The following is a 19,842-nucleotide window of genomic DNA, read 5'->3' as shown; positions in this document are numbered from 1 at the left end:
TATTTTTCCTTTTTTTAAACTTTTTTCTTTCCTTTTTTTAACTTGGCTTATTTCTCCAAGAAAAAAATTCTTTTATTTTCATCTTTAAAAAAGTTGTTTTATTCTCTCAAACTTTTTTTTTCTCTCTGCATGTATTTGTATGTTCACATTGGAGGAAAATGGATTAGAATCCTATCTTTAAAATGGAGTCAAATGTCAGTGTTTCTGAATTCAGATAATTAAATTCCATAACTAGACCAAACTGTTCTCCAGGAAAAAATAAAGAAGAGGAGGAAGAGGAGGAGAACAAGAAGAGGAAGAAGTATAACAGTATTAATATTACTATGTAGAATATACAATATATATTATATACGATATGTATTATAAAGGATAATTATTAAAGAAAAAAACCATTTAATCCTATAGCTATATTTTTAACTCTTACACAAGTTAAGTGTAACTCTGCACTAAAGATTTATCTGTCCCAAAGAAGCAATGTAGAAAAAAAATTGAAAATAAATACAATGTTTGATAGCAATCTTTAATGTTAACAAAAACGATGAAAAATTATGGTACCTCAAGTCTGCCCATTTTTATCCCTAACCTAGGAATGTCAGTCTAGACAAGAAATAACCCTTAATGTGAGTGCTGGGCTAATTCAGAAGGGAGAGATGAAACACCAATCAATGTGATTTAGTTCCCCCAACCCCAGCCTAAAATAGCCAGGTCACTAAGGCAAAACTGATTTGGGGGCTAAAAACATCTGTATCTCACCCCTGTTGTCTCCTCTCTTATATTCTTGCAGCCTTTGCAGCTTCTGACTATACACACACAAGCCTTTTTTTGGGGGGTGGAGAGGATTAGAATTCAGTAAAACAGCTGATTTTTTAAAAAGAACTAATCAGTTTCAATTTAGCAATTATTGGTAATTTTTAATTAAATATTTAAAGAGATTTTAAAATAGCAGATTGTTCAAGTGAATTTATATATTCTCTTCTAACGTTATCTTAAATACGTTAAAACTGATTTCAACTAACATTTAGCTAGTATATTTTTACATGGAAAAAAATCAACCTGAAAGTGAACTGAATTCAATGATAATTTTTAAAAATGTTGTTTCCCATTGACTCTAGAATAGTAAAAAGTGGACTGCATTTTATAGGAGTTTAGAGGTCTGGATGGAGATTTTTGTGGGGTGTAACTTGCTTTTGTTTTAGGCATACAGAGGCAGAGTAGTGGATATGTCCCCCAGGGAGACAATCTGAGAAGTGCTTTTATTAGCACCTAAAGATTCAAATTAAATGAAAGAAACAGCACTTAAAAGTTTCTGGGAACTGGGATGATCTGCCTAGTTGCCCTCCTCCTTGTTCCCCAATATAACAGAAAAGATTTAAGGAGGTTGGGGCTCCTCTTTAGGAAAAGGCCAAGAAATACAACAGCCTTTTTGAAACCATCTTTTAGCCCTTTCAAAAGTCTACACACATCACCAAGAAAAGTTCCCGGACAACAGAGCCACACGTTCTGGCCAAGATAATTTTTTCCCCCCTGGACTCTAATTTTCATGAATTATCTTTGCTGTGCTGTTTGTATTAGCTTGTTTTTCATTTAAAAAATGTTTATTGAGTGCCTACTATGTGGCATGCCTGTTTCCTGCTCATTGGTTTGTTTAAAAATAATGCTTGTGATCAAGAGCTAAGTATTAAGAGTCAGATAAGGGGGGAGGGACGGAGGTGTGTGTGTGGGGGTGAGACACAGATGTCTCCCACCTTCTTGGACAGAAAATATTCTCTTTCTACTCAACAACAAATAGCTCCTAGTACTTTAATTCTTGTTCCATGGGGGAAAAAAAAATCACAAAAACAAAAATCCGACAAACACGTGGCTGGGTAGAACAAAACGCTCATTGGGGAGGGTGGGCTCTAAGGTGGTGGAGGAGATAGAGAAACCGAGTTGGAAGCCCTCCCCCGCCCCCAAGTCCCAGCCCCATTTCTTTTCAGCGCGCCGGGAAAACGGGGAGGGGGACAAAGGTGCTGCGTGCTGTCTTTCAACTCCCGACTTTTTGAATGGCATACAATCGTCCGGCAGCAGAGCGGCGAGCCGAAGTCGGAGTCAGCTCAGACTCTGCAAACGAAAAATAATAACAATAAAAAAAATTCAAGGCATTCATATCGGTGTAGTCAACACGTGTTGCGGAATCGGCCCGGGCCGCAGGCGACTGAGACAATGGGGTCGGGGACTGGGGAAGGGGAGTGACCCCCTTCCTCACCTGCCCTCCCAGCACGCGTGCCCCCGACAGAATTATCCTCCCTCCTGCAGAGTCTGGAGTAACACCCCAGTTTCCGCCCTGTTCAAGGGGACTCCAGAATTTCTGGGGGTCGACCCCTCCTTTTTCCCCGTTCCCTGGGCGAGGGGGTTCCAGGGTCTCCGGGCCGCGCTCTCGGCCACCCCTGGCGCCATCCCAGCCCCAGCCGCTAGAAACTCGTTGGCCTCGCTCGCCGCTCCGCCGTGGAGCCAGGGCTTGCGCGTGGACCGCGCGTCCCGCTCTCCGCCGCGTATCCGGGACTCCGAAACGCGCGACGAGCAGCCCCCTCCCCCACCGCCCAGACGGGGTGCGACCGCCCACGTGTCGCCCCTTGCCCAGTCGGGTCCTTTCCTCGGGCTCCGGGAGCCGAAGGATCCGGAATGAGTTGGTCAGAGCCGAGGGAAGGGACCCAGGCAGATCCGCTTCCCCCTCCCCAGGAACGGCGGGAGGGGGAGGGGGGTGGCCGCCGCCCCCTCCCCTAAGCTCCCGCCCCTCGCTTCCCCGTGCGCGGAGCGGAAATTACCCCCTCCCCCTGCGGGTCTGACCTGGGGACGTGGGCGGGGCTTCGCGCTTAGCCCCCCGCCCTCCGTCCCTCTCCCGCCTTCCCGCCGGGATCGGAATCCTGCACCCCAAACAAAGTTCCGAGACCCGAACCTAGGGCCTAGAGAGCTGCCAGCAGTGTCCCGGGTGGTGCGGGCGCTGGAAACTCCACCTGTCTGTCCCCGACTCTGGGAGGGAAAAGGGGACCATTCAAATCTCCACCCGGTCACTCCCTCCCTAAGACCTCCCCCTTCGGTTCGCTCCGGTTAGCCCTAGCTATCACCCCTCTTCCTTGTCTCCCACCGTTCCTCTCTCCTGGAGTCATCTCCGGCCAGTTCCGCGTGTTCCCCTCAGGACCCCGAAACGTTATCATTTAACAGCCGGACCCCGGGTGCGAACCACCCTTTCTCCCGTGGGGATCTCAAAACATGATTTCCTGCGGCTTCCTCGTTCTCCACTGGGATAGCCCGTGTTCCCAGCTTCCCAGTCCCGCGCTCGCAGGGTCCCCCGGTCCTGCATCCCCGGAGGCGGGGGAGTTTCGTGGGGCTGGCGTGGGGAAGGCGGAGACCCCCCCAATTTAAACATCTAGGGAAAAGGTGCCTTTCTTTTTAAATCACCAGCTTGTGCGACCCTCTCCTGAAGACCCCAGAGTCTTCGGCTTCTCTTTGTCTATCTCGGCCGTCCCCCGCCTGTCAGTCGCTAGCAGTTAACTGGGGAGGGGTGAGCAACCCCGCCCCCCAAAACGAATGAAAAATAACCGTACAATTTACCCTTTAAGACATGTGAGATCTGGGCTGGACCATCCTCCCCCAGTTTGGGCTAGGGTCGGGGGATGGGTGGGGGCGGGGCGCTTCCCTAGGGGCCAGGTTCTTGCAAAGGGGGAAGGGGCCTGTAGAGCTTCAGGGACGCTGCCCCACCGCCCCAGTTTACCCCGGGGGTGAGTTGAGTTCCCCACCCTCAGGCGGGAGATTATCGGGTTTGGCCGGAGGGCCGAGGGGCCCTGTGGCGTCGGGGGTCTTTCCCTGCAGGGTGGGTGGGGGCTGTCACCACGTGGCTTCTCTTTTTTTTTTTTTTTTTTTTTCCGCTCCATTTTTTTTCAAGTCGATTTTATTTAGAGGCGGCGCCAGGGCGGCCGCGGAGAAACGTGACACACCAGCCCTCTCGGAGGGGTTTCGGACCGAAGGGAAGGAGCTGCGCCGTGTCGTCCGTCTCCCTGCGCGCCGCGGGCACTTCTCCTGGGCTCTCCCCGAACTCTCCCGCGACCTCTGAGCGCCTTCAGGCCACCTTCCCCGCCCTGGGTTCGGGACAACTTCTGGGGTGGGGTGCAAAGAAAGTTTGCGGCTCCTGCCGCCGGCCTCCCCGCCTCTCGGCCTAGGAGGCTCGCCGCCCGCGCCCGCTCGTTCGGCCTTGCCCGGGACCGCGTCCTGCCCCGAGACCGCCACCATGAACAAGCTTTACATCGGCAACCTCAACGAGAGCGTGACCCCCGCGGACTTGGAGAAAGTGTTTGCGGAGCACAAGATCTCCTACAGCGGCCAGTTCTTGGTCAAATCCGGCTACGCCTTCGTGGACTGCCCGGACGAGCACTGGGCGATGAAGGCCATCGAAACTTTCTCCGGTAAGAGCACAGCCACCTCCCGGAAAAGCCACAACGAGAGCCCCGAACAACGGAGACCCGCACCTTCCGGTTCCTCTCCCGCCAACTCCTCTCTTCCCGGGCCTGCGGGGCTTGGCCTCCGTACCCACCCTCGACCTACCCCCTTCGATGCCCCCTCCCTCGCTCTGCGCCTCCCACCCCCGCGCAGAAACATTCGGGATTTCCTCATCCCTTCCTCCCAGCCTGAGATAAGGAGCTCTGGCTTCCCCCATTCCTCCTCCCCACCGACGGGGCGGGAGCCCCCACTGGCAGTAGTGGGGTGTTGAATTTAGGGACACGGGGATGACCCCCGGCTGGGCGTTATTTCCACGCCCAGCCCCTCCCTATCCGCCGGTGGACGTCCCCCCAGCTGGAAAACCCCGGCTCCCGTTCCTCAGTCTTAGGCCTTTCCAGGCGTGGAAGGGGTACCCGGACCGCCTGCGATCTGTCCGCTTCGCGTGGGGAATGCAGCCTTCCAGCAGGACTTGCAAGGAAGGGGGTCCTGCCTCCCGCCCAGGGCCTGGGGCTTGAGCCATTTTGATTTGAAAGTGGGGCGTGAGCAGGGTGGCGCGGCGGCGGCGGCGGCGCCGGGTCGCCATGCTGCTTCCCGAGACGCCGAGGCTGGGCCGAGAGGCGCGCGCGGCGGCAGTGAGGGACCCTCCCCGCCAGGCCCCGCTCCGCTCCCCCAGGTCCACCCCTTCCCAAACCAGCCCCGACAGGTGACCGCTCCGTGGCCCGAAGCCCTTCTTCCTGGCCAACAGAGAAAAATAAAGTTTCATTCTGCACACTGCCTCCCGCCCCGCGCCCCACTTTCTGAGGAACGGGGAGCCCTTTCTTTCCTGGCTCCTTCTTCCCACATCTGGGAGCTATGTAGGCAGCGCACCCACACAAATGGCCTCGCACCTTTCCCAAATCGGGATTCCAGAGCGACCCACTCAACAAGCCTCAGTGATTAAGTAAAGCAAAAATTAAAAAATGAATAATAACGAATTTACAGACTCCACCATTCCTAGAGCAACCTTTTTCCCATCTGGATGCGGAAGCCACTGCCTGGATTCCTAGGAAGATCTCGAATCCCAGTAACTCCTGAATTACCCTAGTGTCTTTTCTCCTTCCTCTTCCCACCCCCAACCCCTGTTCAAGCTCTCATGGTAATTTTTTTTTTTTTTAATCTTTAGGGAAAGTAGAATTACAAGGAAAACGCCTAGAGATTGAACATTCGGTGCCCAAAAAACAAAGGTAGGAAAGAGCTCTTTTCTGGGGGGGTGGGGGGGCCGCGGGGGTGTGCTGTAAAGCTGTGTTCAGGGGTCCATAGCGTCTCCAGTGGAAGAAACCCATTACTGGTCTTTCCACCCCCAACTCCGGATGTTGGGGGCAGGGAGGGAAGATTGGCCAAGATCTTGTAATGGGTGGTTTACAGCTTGTAAAAAAAAATAATAATAAGTTGGGGCTGGGGTAGGCTAAAAGATGTTACTTGTAGAATTAAAGGTGAAAGAAAATCAATAGGGGAGAAACCTTGTGGAGTTTGTTCAACTCGTGGGGCCGTTTTTTGTGGGGAACCTTTAAATCTTTGAAGAGTTCAGACTCATGGCGATTTCTGCAACTTCGTAGCAGGCCTCATTTTCTGTTTTTCCCACTCTTTCCACACCATAATTCTTAAGTGGATTGCCCTTCTCCCGAAGCGATGTGGAATGAGTTTCCCGTCCCCCAAAGATCCCCTTATGCTTGTACTTTATTTATATTTCTGCAACAGGCAAAGACTTTTTATTTTCCATGGACCCCCCACCCCCAATCCCTCATATCTCACACCATCCCTCTCCCCAGCTGGATTTTCCAAAGAATATGCCTTGGCTGTACTATCCTTTTCGAGCCCCCCTACCCCCACTCCTTCAGCCCATTGTTACCAGGGGACCATCTGGGGTGAGAGCTTTGTGTTGAGGCTGTGAGCTGGGGCTCTTTGGAGGGTCTAGAACTCCGTGGATGAATGGTTGTGTGTGTGTGTGTGTGTGTGTGTGTGTGTGTCTGTGTGTGTGTTCGTGTGTGTTCCAATACCCTCTATCCTCTCTCTTCAGCAAAATGGGGTACCTCCATCATGCTTACCGAGAATTCATGGTGGATTTCAAATCTTGCATTGAACTCTGAAACCTTTCCTTGAACTCTGGCTGGGAAGTATAAGGGCAGAGTCTTTCTACTTTCTCAAATCAGACTTTAAACGTGTTGACAGTGTAGAGTTTGCTCTCATGTCCCAAGCTGGAAAGCAGCCCCCAGTAAATCTTTGATCCTCCTCACCCCCCATTTCAACTGAAAACTTGGTACATTTCAGAATAGTCTTTGGCCTTTTCCGGGTGGGTAGATGGGGGGTGATGACTGCTTTTTCTGGGGGACCATTAAGAGGGCCTAGAAAGTTTAATGTGAGATAAAAATCTGTTCAGTGGCTTAGCTTGATATTTAAGTAACTTGGAACTATTGTGTCTATAGATCAATATGGCTTGTTACTACGTTTATAGAACTTGCGATTTAACTTCAAATGTTTGAAATACCGTGTTATTGGAAAAGCAGTTAGAGTTAGGAGTAAAGAGGCAATAAAATGGGAAGGAAGAAAAGAAGTCTTATTTGTTATTTTGAAACATTTTCTGGAGATGTGACTAAGGAACATACACTGACACCAGCAGGTTTATTGAAAAGGATATGGATATTTGAACTGAAAGCTGAGTGTTGATGAAAAATATCCAGAATAAGTGGAATTCTAAAATATGTGGATTTTTTCTTTTGCTCTTGAGGATGGTTTAAATTTTAGGGAATAAAGTGAAAAGCAAGAGAAATAGCAAAACGTGATCAAATGGAACTCAAAACATTTATATTTTAATTTTCATGGTGCCCTGTATTTATGAATCTTTTTCCCCAAGCCATCTGCTTGCTTTTAAGTCATTTCTAGGCCCTTGTTCCCTCCAAAATGCATTACTGAGGGCTCTTTTTTGAGTTGGAATGGAGAGTGGGGTTTGTGAGAAGACTGGGTAAAAAAAAAATCTCTGTCCACACCCATATTAAATTAGATCTTTTATGTGTTCTCCCCCTTCCTGAAATAATTTTTTTAGCCCAAACATTGAGTCAATTGTGTTTTCTTTGCTTTTTATTTTGGTTGGTGGTGAGAAGGCACTTCATTTTTCTAGAATGAATCAATTTTTGAAGTCTCAAGATTTAAAAAAGAAAGTTTGTTTTCATTAAGTCAGTTTGCTCTATCATTTTGTGTCTTTGAGGAAGTATGTTGTGGTATGTGTCTTTAGTCTGTGTCTGAAAAGTATTTCGTCAGTTAGGTTTGTTACTGACTTTTTCCATCTCATGGATGTATAGAACAGGAATAGTTAATTATGACTAATATATTCTAAGCAAAATGAACAACTATACAAATAATATTTTGTGTATATATACTCTTGTATTTTCCTTATGAACTCTTCTTCAGGCATTCAGTTCCAAATGAACTATGATTTCAATTTCTAAGATAATTCATAAAAACCCAACAACTAAATGTTCCTGGTTGTTTTGTTTTGTTTTTTAAGAGGGGGAAATCAAACAAAAGATATGCTGTAGCAATACCTCTTAATGTATTTTGTTCTCAGTTTGAATTTATTTGATACATATAATTTGTACCTTTTTAAGAACTCAAGAGGCTGAACACTATGCATTTCAACTGAAAACAGCAGTTAGCTTGAATTTTTAAAATGAGGTGATATTAAATTTCTTAGAGATCACCATCTCAAACCCCCTCTTAGTGTTGGAATTTGGTTAACAATTTGTGCTTTTTTGTTGAGAATTTGTATGTGTTCACTGCCAGATACTGAGACAAAAGAGAAAAACCAAATGCATTTAAAAACAGTTGTGGAAAGGGCTTGTATATGTTTTATTCTGAGAGACTTAGGAGTAGTTGAGGTAAAGGGGGTACCATTTTAGTGTGACTTGATTACTTTGAGACATGATTTGCTTTTTAAGGGAATTAAACCTTTGTTACACTTGGCACTGTGGTGTGCCTTTTTCTAGACGAATGTGACCTAAAGATAGCATATTCACTGTCAACTGGTGTCATCAAAATAAAAGGTGTTACTGTTAATTAAGAAAAAAAAGAGATGCACTGAATCATTTTTTTTAAAGGTGAAATATGTTCACATTAAAGAATTCTAAGTTTGGTGATTTCTTCAGGCAGATTAATGGTCCTTTTCCTCTATGTTGACTAAATAAAAATGAGGTGGGCTAACTCCCTTAAGTTTCTACCTATTAAACACAATTAGTTTTATAAACCATTCATAAAATTGAGAACTCTCAAAAGAAAGTGTCCAAATTTTACAGTTTAATTTTCTGAAGTTAACAGCTTTAAAAATCTGTGAAGGGATGTCTTATAAATGGCAAAAAATATTTTAAATATATTTTAACAATGATTTGTCGAGGCTCTGAAGAAATCACTGGATCCTAAATGTTTTCAAAACAACCTAAAAATTGTCTTCAGAAATGGATTTGCACTTAAGGAAAAAAGAAAACCTACCTTGTACTTTGGGGCTGAAAATGAATGAAGAAGGGTTAAAAAACAAGGGAATGAAAACTGCTAGAGCGGGAGGGTTTTCAGGCACTTTTACTTTAATGGTTGTAATTATGAATTAGTATCCAAATCAAAAAGAAAGTTTTTAACTCATACTAGGTAAAAGATACAGTGACTACTATTCAACATGAAAGTTTAAAGTAGAAACAATTGATTACTCTTTTAAAAAGGTTTTCTTATTAATATTAGGTTAGAATTTTTTTTTTTTTTTGCTTTACATAAATGAAAAAAATGGTTGAATGTTAAGTTTTTATGCACTGTTTGGAGGAAAGGTGGAAACTGGGGTACATTCTTTCCCTATTTTAATTTCCACCTAAAAATTAAACTTTGCAAATTCATAAATTAGTTTCCTTCACTGCTGGTAGAAATCCTTAACTGTTCTCATTTGGGTGGTCAGTATTTCAAGATGAGAGTTTCGTAAGGGCAGTGGCAACTGACTGTCCGTTAGAAGAATTGTAGGTTTCTAGAACCCCTTATTTTCTGACCCAAATTAAAAAGATGAAATTTTACCATAATGGTTTCTCAGATGGAGAGCTTTTTAGTAAAAAAGGGGAAGAACTGCAATTCCCATCACTAATTTATTCAAAGTATTGTTAATTGTTGAAAAGGTAAAGTTTTAATGGCACAGCTTTTGGTGGAAAAAAAACATTCTTATAATTATGTTTCAGAGATTAAATACATGACAGCAATTGGAAGAACCTTGATTCAAAGGTTCTGAGCTTCTAATCTTTTAAAATTACCTTAATATGTATCATTTTAATCTATGTGTGTGGGTACTTTTAAGGCTTACTTTTATTTAAGAGTGTATTTATACTATACTTTAATGTGTTGCAGCCAGTTGACAAAGATACTATTGAGATAGTCTACTGAGTATACAATTTTAAAACATTTTAAAATTCAGGTCTGGTTTAGTTGAGTGAGAAGTGGGGAACAGCAAGTGCTATTTGTTGAAGTTTAAAGGTTTTGTGAAGAGTTATTTAGTGGTTAGATCTGTTGATTTTCGTGTGTGGGGTGGTAGTGGTGGTGATGGGGTTGTTAGAATAAGTGTATGAACCAAAGGCATTTGAAGAACGGACATTTTCCCAGCTGTTAGAATTTAAAATAAGTGTTGTTTGTTCCCCATCCTCTTAAAAGATTCTTGAAATGTGGCTAATGTCTTCCAGAAAGTGCAGCTTAGAATTTGGGATGGGAGTGTTAGGGAGAGAAAAGGGGAGGAAAAAAGCAGCAGGGGAGACTGGAGAAATCAGACGAGTTAGTCCCGGCTTGGAAATTCCAGACGGGGAGGGGGAAGGGAGAGAGGGAGGGAGGGGAGATACGGGGTTGGGTGGATTTCCCGCTTCCCTTTTAAAGGGGAGCGGCTGGAGGCTCACAGTGTTACCCACGGGAGAGGGGTCAGAGACGGGTGGTAGACTCAGCTCAGGGCAAGGCTATATTTGCTTTTGGAGTTGCCTGCCTTCCCTTCCCCTTTCAAAAAAGAGAGAGAGTAGAGAGAGAAAGTGGCGGCGGCGCTGGAGGCTCTTCCTGGAGCGCTCGCCCCGGCCCGGCGGCCCTAACCTTCCCCGCCCGCCCCCACGCCAGTCCCAGCCCGGCAATCTCGTCTCGCTCTGAGGTGGGGCCGCCCGCCTGCCTTCTCTTAACAAGCCCCTGACTGAGAACATCCGCTGGCCTGGGTCTCCGAGGAGGACTTCCCCTCTCAGATCCCTGAGACCCCAGGAGATCCCAGGCCGCTTGTGGCGCGCCTTAGTCCTGGGAACCCCCAGATCGCAAACCTCGCAGCAGATACCCCACGAGAGGGTTCCCCCTCACCGGCTGCGGGCTGCAGACCCTTTCCAGCACCTGGGCTGCCTCAAGAGCTCTCCATTCTAAGGCAAAAAGCCAGTGGGTAAATGTGAAGTGAAAAGAGGCAAGAAGAGAGGAAGAGTGGGTAAAGGGAAAATAGGATGAGACAGTTGGAGAGAAAATGGAAGTGCAAGTAGCTGTTCCTCTCTCCCAGTAGCTGGGGTCTTGGCCTGAGAAATAGAACCTTAAAGAGTTAAGTGTCAATTTAAGTAACCTGCAATCTTTACAAAATGAGCTGTTTGTGTCTGTCCACAGGTCCTGAAGGCTGACTGAAACAATAACAGAGTCAGTAATAGTAGTCAGAAGTTCTATCCATGGATTTTGTTTATCTTGTAAAAGAGAGACAACAGGCCTTCCAGTTGGCCACTGGCAAGGCTCTGAGGATCTTTCTCAGGGTCTCAGCCAGTCTTTGACTCCATGTTAGTGTAAAACTCTTGTACCCCATCCATTTCCACCTTTCCTCTCCTCCCCTATACCTTTTTAAATGCCTGTCAAAACAAAAAGCAGAAGAAAAGGTCTCAAACCTGTACTCAAGAAAATGTATGCCCATTTGGTTACCGATAGTTTGGTTAAAAATGATCCTGTAAGATAACACCTGATACACACCATCGCAAGGAGGCAATGCCAGCAGGAAGGAAGCTGTGTAGTCCCCAGGTAGTGACTTCATTCTACTAGGAGAACTTGGATGGCCCTTCAGATTTTGATCAGAGGGGACTATGTACTTATTAGTGGATAGAAGGGGGGTCATCCTACTATTAAAATTTATTGCAGAGCCAGCTTTGTAAGACCTGCTTACTACCTTGCGGCACAGTAGGTTTGCAATAATACAACAGGCTGGAACAAACTTTTGTCCTAACCATAGTCGACTGACAAAATATATGTTGATTACAGGTAAATCACAGAAAAGAAGGTTTGGACCTCATACTTTTAATACAGTTGGAAAAAACCTGATTGCAACACACTGAAATGTAACTGTGTGCAGAACAAACACCATCAGAAATGCAGTCCTTTTGCATTTTGGGAAATCCAGGTTCCCAGGAGCATGGCTGTTCATAAGCAAACTGCTTTTGACTGAAATAGAGAGCAAACAGCTGGATGATTAAGAGAAGTTTTGAGTGGATTGTGCAGATATTTTCAAGACCCCTTAGGACAAGTCTGGTTATTAGACAAGTGACATTTTGGTGGCTGGAAGGCATGTAAGGGATGTGTCTGATATGGGATGGCTGGAAATTTTGCTTATAGTTTAGAGGAGGATTGTGGAGAAAAATCCCATAATACTAGAGGAGGCAGGAGAAGAGGGAAGCTCTACATTTTCTCCTTCTCTTTCTACCATGTCTGGTTAGTGGATTCTAGTCAATCCTCTGTACATTTCCTTATGAAAAGAAGGTTAAGGAGAACTTCAATTTTTTTTTTTTTCATTTTGAGTTAATTTTGGTTAAAAACTCAATCACTCATTCAGGACAGGCACGGTGGCTCACATCTGCAATCCTAGCACTTCTGGAGGCCGAATAGGGCAGATTACATGAGGCCAGGAGTTCAAGACCAGCCTGGCCGACATGGTGAAACTCTGTCTCTACTAAAAATACAAAAATTAGCCAGGTGTGGTGGTGCATGCCTGTAGTCCCAGCTACTCGGGAGGCTGAGGCCAGAGAATTGCTTAAATCTGAGAGGTGGAGGTTGCAGTGAGCCGAGATTGCACCACTGCACTCCAGCCTGGGCAACAGCGAGACTGTGTCTCAAACAAAAACAAAAACCAACTCAGTCACTCATTTGGATGTTTTGGCCACTTGAAATGGAAAATGTTAAGTCTGAGTGAAATTTGATTGGATAGTTTAGTTTAGTTGATTGGATATAGTTAGGATCTTTAAGCCGAGAAATCAGAGAATTCAGAAATATATGTGTAATGGTTGTTTGTGTGGTCTGAGCTCTTTGGCAAAGAGGAACGAGGAGGAAAGGAATCATTCAAAATTCTTAAGGCTCCAGGAGGAAAGAAGTGCTGTTAGGTCAGAGTCTTAATGACCTACCCTAGGTCTCTCACTCATCCTTTACTGGAGTCTGGAGGAAAGGTCTTCCTCCCAGGAGAATTCAGTGTTTAAAAGCTTGAGCACAATTTCTGTAACTGTAAAGAAGTGGTTCTAATAGTAGTACACAATAGCTCTTATTGTTATTATTTTGTTTTAGATATTGACTTCTGTCCCTCCTGCCCTAGCCATTGTTTGTCCTCCTTTGAAGCTTTACAGTTGTATCCTACCCTGCCCCATATAGCTGTGGTTAGCTCCATGAGTATTAGAACTGATCAAGTGTACAGATGCCTGAAAATGTGTCCATGAGAGGTTGTCTTTGAACTGTGTGCGTGTCAGCTTGGGCTATATATCTAAGGCACTAGGAACAGTGATGGCTAGGCATGTTGAAGGGGATCTGTGTGTAGGGTGCTTTGGTAACTCTACCTGTATGTTGAAAGGAAAAGCCACCTTTTAGTGGAGAGAGATGAAGCTCACCAGGGCAACCCCACAGAGCCCCTAGATTATAGATTCCCCCAGTACATTCTCTGAGACAGAGGCTTGGAGAGATGAGGCAAGCATGGTGGATAATGCTATTAATTGTTCTTTAGGGGAAACAGGCCATTTATTCTGTTATTGTTTATACCCTGAACTTGGTCCAGGTTCCTAGCCGAAATTTCACACTTTACGGCTACTGTCAAAGGTGTACATGCAGAGTAGGGACATTGGTGAGAGGGGAACTAACTCTGCATATAAGGTAGGTGTTGTAAGAATTCAGGATGAAGGGGACTGTAAGAATCCTCCTGGGGGTCTGAGGAAGGAAGAAATGAGAGCGACCTCCCCCATCTGCTGGGATGGGTATGTTCATTTTCATGTCCTGCTCTTGGTAAGCTAACAAAGTAGGCATTCAGGAACTGGGGATCCCTAGATACCCAGGGGGTGACTGCACACATTGTTCCCTACTTTTTCTGCTTCTGTAGTGTCCTCACGTTCTCCCCCTGGTTCCCTGGTCTGGAACCAGTTCCCAAAGATGTACTCAGAACCCACGTTTATGTCCACTTCTTCATTTCAGCCCTCTGCTCAAAGGCTGCGTGCTATAATGCAGGCACATGGGTGGGTGCATACACATACATACACACATGTCCACAGCCCCAGCCCTGGGAATAAGGGTTGAACCTTCTTACTGGGATGGGGAGGAAAAGGGCTTCCCATCCGGATGTGGTTTTCAGTCTTTTAACAGGCTTGTGACTTTAATCATTTACTATAAAGGGTTTTACAATTAGTTTATTCAGAATGATGTGTGTTGCCTCTTTCTGGAGTGGCATTTGGGATTGCTTGGGGCTCGTCAACTTTCCATTAGGGACTCTGAGGAAGAGAAAATGAGGGGAGACAGGAACTGAAATGGGAGCTGTTGGGTGGAGTAAACTTGTTGAGGATGTCTATTCAAAGTTAGAAATATTTACTCTACTTCCTCCTTAAGGTCTCTAAGTTGCTTGGGAGGAGAACTCCAACTGTAATAGAGACCAGTTGCTTTGGCAGGATTTGGAGATTAAGTTCTAAATTAAAGGGCAGGCCAGGCACAGTGGCTCACGCCTGTAATCCCAGCACTTTGGGAGGTTGAAGTGGGTGGATCACCTGAGATCAGGAGTTTGAGACCAGCCTGACCAACACGGTGAAACCCCGTCTCTACTAAAAATACAAAAATTAGCTGGGCATGGTGGCGGGCACCTGTAATCCCAGCTACTTGGGAGGCTGAGGCAGGAGAATCGCTTGAAACCAGGAGGCAGAGGTTGCAGTGATCAGAGATTGCGCCATTGCAGTCCAGCCTGGGTGACGAGTGAAATTCCATCTCAAAAAAAAAAAAAAAAAGTAAATAAATTGAAGGGCAAAGATAATTCTTCACAGAGAGACATGGCTGTTGGTGGCTACAGCCAGTGTATTCCAAACAAGGACTAGATGTAGTAGGATATTGGCTGAGGAAGCAGCTAGATTCAGAAGAATAATCTTGTTAAGGGTCTTCCTACAACTTATTTAAACTTATTTAAAATCTAGCTGACTGAGGTTATCTATAGGGTTTTCTTCCTCTCTGTATTTATTACCATTTGGTTAAGATATGCTGCTGCTGTTGGCTTTTTAGAATAGAGTGGAGTGATTGCTGTCCAGAATGAGCTCTGGGTGTAGGCAGGAGGTGGAACAGAATGATCTAAACAAACCTCTAATATTTCTGTGAAATAATCTTTGTTCCACTCTTCTACTCTTGCCCCTCTTGCTGGCCATCTTGAATGAGTAGTTTCTTTTAAACTTCTAACTAAAAGAGGAATGCTGTCTGTCTAGGCCCAAACTCCTTTGCTCTCTTCTCTTAAAAGCCTACAGTTAGCAACTGTAGCCTGGGAGTTGTAGCCTGGGAGCGTGTGTGGGGTCCTTGCCTCAGTCACTGGCTGTTTGAAAAATAACTTAAAAATATATATTTACAATGAAAAGCCATGGGAGAAAACATTTAACAAGATGCTGCAGACTTCTGGGATAGCTTGCATATTGCTGCAAAGATTGGTACCTCTAATGAATTCATTCATGCATGCATGCATGCATTCATCCAGTTACTTTTATCTAGTAAGAGTCTACTATTGCATGATATGCCCTTTGCTAGGTATTAGAAATACAATGAGGAACAAGTGAAAGACCCTGATCTTACAGTGCAGATGGAAGGAAATATAATTTTTTTTGTTTTTGTTTTTTTTGAGATGGAGTCTTGCTTGTTGCCCAGGCCGGAGTGCTGTGGTGCCATCTTGGCTCACTGCAGCCTCTGCCTCCCGGGTTCAAGCGATTCTCCTGCCTCAGCCTCCCTGAGTAGCTGGGACTACAAGTGTGCGCCAGCACCCCCGGCTAATTTTTATATTTTTAGTGGAGATGGGGGTTTCACCATGTTGGCCAGGTTGGTCTCAAACACCTGACTTCAGGTGATCCACCCACCTCAACCCCCCAAGGTGCTGGGATTACAGGCGTGAGCCACCGTGCCCTGCTGGAAATATAATTTAACAGATATTTCAGATATTTTTTCTTTGGAAACTTTTAGGTTTTTCTCTTTATCCTTGGTATTTTTTTTTTAAAATTATTTTTAGGCTGGGCGCAGTGGCTCATGCCTGTAATCCCAGCACTTTGGGAGGCCAAGGCGGGCAGATCACTTGAGGTCAGGAGTTCAGGACCAGCCTGGCCAGCATTTGAAACCCTGTCTCTCATAATAATACAAAAATTAGCCAAGCGTGGTAGTGCATGCCTGTAATCCCAGCAACTCTGGAGGCTGAGGCAGAAGAATCTCTTGAACCTGGGAGGGAGAGGTTGCAGTGAGCCGAGATCGTCCCATTGCACTCCAGCCTGGGCAACAAGAGCGAAACTCCATCTTAAAAAAAGAAATTAATTGTAAAATACGCAAAAAGGTAAAATTTAACATCTTAACCATTTTAAGTATATAGCTTTGTGACATAAACATACCCAGGCGCGGTTGCTCACGCCTGTAATCCCAGCACTTTGGGAGGCCGAGGTGGGTGGATCACCTGAGGTCAGGAGTTTGAGACCAGCCTGGTCAACGTGGTGAAACCCCGTCTCTATTAAAAATACAAAAATTAGTCGGGCGTGGTGGCGCACGCCTGTAATCCTAGCTACTCGGGAGTCTGAGGCAGGAGAATTGCTTGAACCCGGGAGGCGGAGGTTGCAGTGAGCCGAGATTATGCCACTGCACTCCAGCCTGGGTGAAAAGGAGCGAAACTCCATTTCAAACAAAACAAAACATAAACAAAAAACATTCACATTGTTGTGCAACCATCACCTTTATCTATCTCTAGAACTCTTCATCTTGCAAAACTGAAACTCTATAGCCATTAAATAATAACTTACCCATTCCTCCTTCCCTCTGGTCATTTCCAGTAAGTAGTAGTGCTGTGATTCAAAAAATGGCCATTTAAAAACTTGCCAGTTTTACTTTTTCCCACATGGTTGTCATTTTTTTTTTTTTTTTTTTTTTTTTTTTTTTTTTGAGACAGTCTTGCTCTGTCGCCTAGGCTGGAGTGCAGTGGCACGATCTCGGCTCACTGCAGGCTCCGCCTCCTGGGTTCATGTCATTATCCTGCCTCAGCCTCTCAAGTAGCTGGGACTACAGGTGCCCGCCACCACGCCCTGCTACTTTTTGTATTTTTAGTAGAGACGGGGTTTCACTGTGTTAGCCAGGATGGTCTCGATCTCCTGACGTCGTGATCTGCCCGCCTTGGCCTCCCAAAGTGCGGTCACCTCTTCATCCTAAAGAAAATGGAAGCCTTTGTGTGTCCCCTTTCCTGCATTAAATACTGATTATTTATTGAGTTTTTATTTAGCATTATTGGGTCTTTTCAGGTGGGGAAGTGAGACATAGAAGTTGAGAGGGCTCCCAAAAGACAGAGGTACAAGGCCAAGTCTCTGCCCTCCAGGATTTTCACTTTAAATCCAGGAAAAACTTAGAGTACAGAGTCCACGAGTCCACGCACTAAAACGGGAGGCACACAAACTCAGGAACGAAAATAGAGGAGGGAGGCTTTAGAGCTAAGCTGGGATTTGGAGGCAAGGCAGAAAAAATAGAGGAATGGGTTAAGAAGAGCCTCGTGGACCAGCCTGGCTAACATTGAAACCCCGTCTCTACTAAAAATACAAAAACTAGCCGGGCATGGTGGCGCGCACCTGTAATCCCAGCTTCTTGGGGAGGCTGAGGCAGGAGAATCGCTTGAACCCGGGAGGTGGAGGTTGCAGTGAGCCGAGATCGTGCCACTGCACTCCAGCCTGGGCAACAGAGACTCTGTCTCAAAAAAAAAAACAAAAAAAAACAAACCCCCCCAAAAAAACAGCCTTGTGGATGGACAGGGAGCTGTTTTTGGGCAGACCATTCACCTAGAAGAGGGAGGCATTCAGTGAGGATTCACAGAAATGAGGCTCTCAGTTGGTAGGGCAGCCACTCCTGTTTATTTCTCTTATTGAGCATCTTTGCTTCTGAGCACTGTGAGGTGATAAGGCTCAAAAGATGAGTTCTTTCTACAATTATAGGAGCATTTATTGAGTATCTACTCAGCTTACACTGTTACTTCACCGAATTTCCCAAAGAACTCTGAAGGTATTATCATCTTCATTCTACAGAAGAATCTGAACTAAGGTCACACCTTCAATAAGTAGGAGTGCTGGGATTTTAAACTGAGGCATTTCTATTTCCAAAGTTGAGCTCTCTTAGAAGGTGTGAACTCTGGAGGTTGAGGGAGGAAGGCTGCCTGAGCCCACATATTTCACGTTACAATGAGCTATGATGGTGCCATTGCACTCCAGCCTGGGCGACAGAATGAGGCCCTGTTCCAAAAAAAAAAAAAAAAACACGTTGGGAACAGGTGATCCTCCAATACTCAGGTTGAGGTTTTCTTGAGCTTTTTTTGCAGGGGCTGGGGAGTGGGGCGTAAGCTTAGCAGATAAAATTTCTCCATGCTCTGAGCCTCCCCAGGCCTTTCATACCTACCTTGCATTGTATTTTCCTATCACTGTTGAGATTTTCAGATTATCTTGAGTGGTTGAAGAAAATTGATTTTTTTTTTTTTTTTTTTGGGAGATAGAGTCTTGCTTTGTCACCCAGGCTATAGTGCAGTGGTGCAATCTCGGCTCACTACATACAACCTCTGCCTCCCGGGTTCAAGTGATTCTCCTGCCTTAGCCTCCCGAGTAGATACAGGCATGTGCCACCACACCTGGCAAATTTTTGTACTTTTAGTAGAGAAGGGGTTTGCCATCTTGGCCAGGCTGGTCTCAAACTCCTGACCTCAGGTGATCCGCCCTCCTTTGCCTCCCAAAGTGCTGGAATTACAGGCATGAGCCACCGCGCCCGGCCAGTTGAAGAAAATTGAGATGGATGGGTCCAAATTTTCTCCCCTTGTCTGGGCAACTAAGATGGGAAATGGGAATTCTGTTGGAATGAAATAATACACTGAGAGGAAGCTGAACAAAGGTGGAAGAAAGATCTGAGTGGGGTTAGAACTTAGGTGTCAGCCTCAGCCTGTCCTTTTGCAGATGTGTAAGGTGTGGGATCTGGGGTCACTCTCTCTTTTCCTGGGACTCTGTTTCCTCACTTGAATCCTCCCCATCTCCAGAAACCTCATAAAATAAGCTGGATGAGTGTTTTGAGTTCTAGGAGTCTCCATCCTTTGACGCTTCTGGAAGGTACCAGGGCTGGAGCTTTAGGCTGATCCACCCCCTCTTTTGTTTGAGTTCAACCCACGGGAAAATGGGAGCTTGGGGGGAAGGGCAGGGATTGAGATGCTTCCCTTTCCCTCCTGCTCCTCCCTCCTCCCAGCAGGAAGGGACAAAGAGTTGACCTTTGTTACAGGTCTACAGAATCATAATTCATAGTTCATACATGTTAGTTTTTCTTTCTTTCTTTAGACAGGGTCTCCCTCTGTCGCCTAGGGTGGAGTGCAGTGGCACTATCACAACTCACTGCAGCTTCGACTTTACCGGCTCAAGCAAGAGCGTGAGCCCCCCCAAAGTGTTGGGTTTACAGGCACCAGCCACCGCGCCTGGCTTCCATACATGTTAGTTCCTAAAATATGAGGAACCCAGTTACCTTTTTTTCCTGGCAAGCAGGAACAGGCTGCACAACGTAGTGACATTTGCTGGCCAGTGTCACCTTGACCTCTCTGAGCCCGTTTTCTGATCTGCAGAACGGAAGTAGCAATATTCTGTCTCCCCTGGTTGTTGAGAGGCTCAACTCAGCCTCTTGTGGTGGTTCCAGGTTCATAGTGTGGGCAAAAAGAAGTACTTTGTGAACTCTAAAGCACTATGCAAAGGTGAGTTATTAACAAGATCATTAATTGATGACACCCCAAAAGGGCTGAAAGGTCATTCTCACCCCCAAACAAATGTCCTACTCTGCATGGGGGCGAGTATGACTTCTATTGTGACT

General features: G+C 45.7%; 1 protein-coding gene across 2 annotated transcripts in view; it reads left to right on the top strand.

The window, feature by feature from the left end:
• The first annotated feature begins 3,729 nt into the window (after positions 1–3,729).
• The window catches only part of IGF2BP1 (insulin like growth factor 2 mRNA binding protein 1), a 57,751-nt gene continuing 41,638 nt past the window's right edge, over positions 3,730–19,842 (top strand). For both annotated transcript variants that reach the window (XM_009236579.4, XM_002834261.5), the window contains exons 1-2: positions 3,730–4,439; positions 5,636–5,696. In XM_009236579.4, coding sequence (XP_009234854.1) covers positions 4,265–4,439; positions 5,636–5,696 — 236 coding nt within the window. In that variant the 5' untranslated portion in view covers positions 3,730–4,264. The remainder of the gene's footprint in view (positions 4,440–5,635; positions 5,697–19,842) is intronic.

Source organism: Pongo abelii, chromosome 19 (assembly GCF_028885655.2).
Source record: "Pongo abelii isolate AG06213 chromosome 19, NHGRI_mPonAbe1-v2.0_pri, whole genome shotgun sequence".
NCBI lineage: Eukaryota > Metazoa > Chordata > Mammalia > Primates > Hominidae > Pongo > Pongo abelii.
Note: the sequence above shows the minus strand (reverse complement) of the source record. Positions and strands in the feature narration are given on the sequence as shown.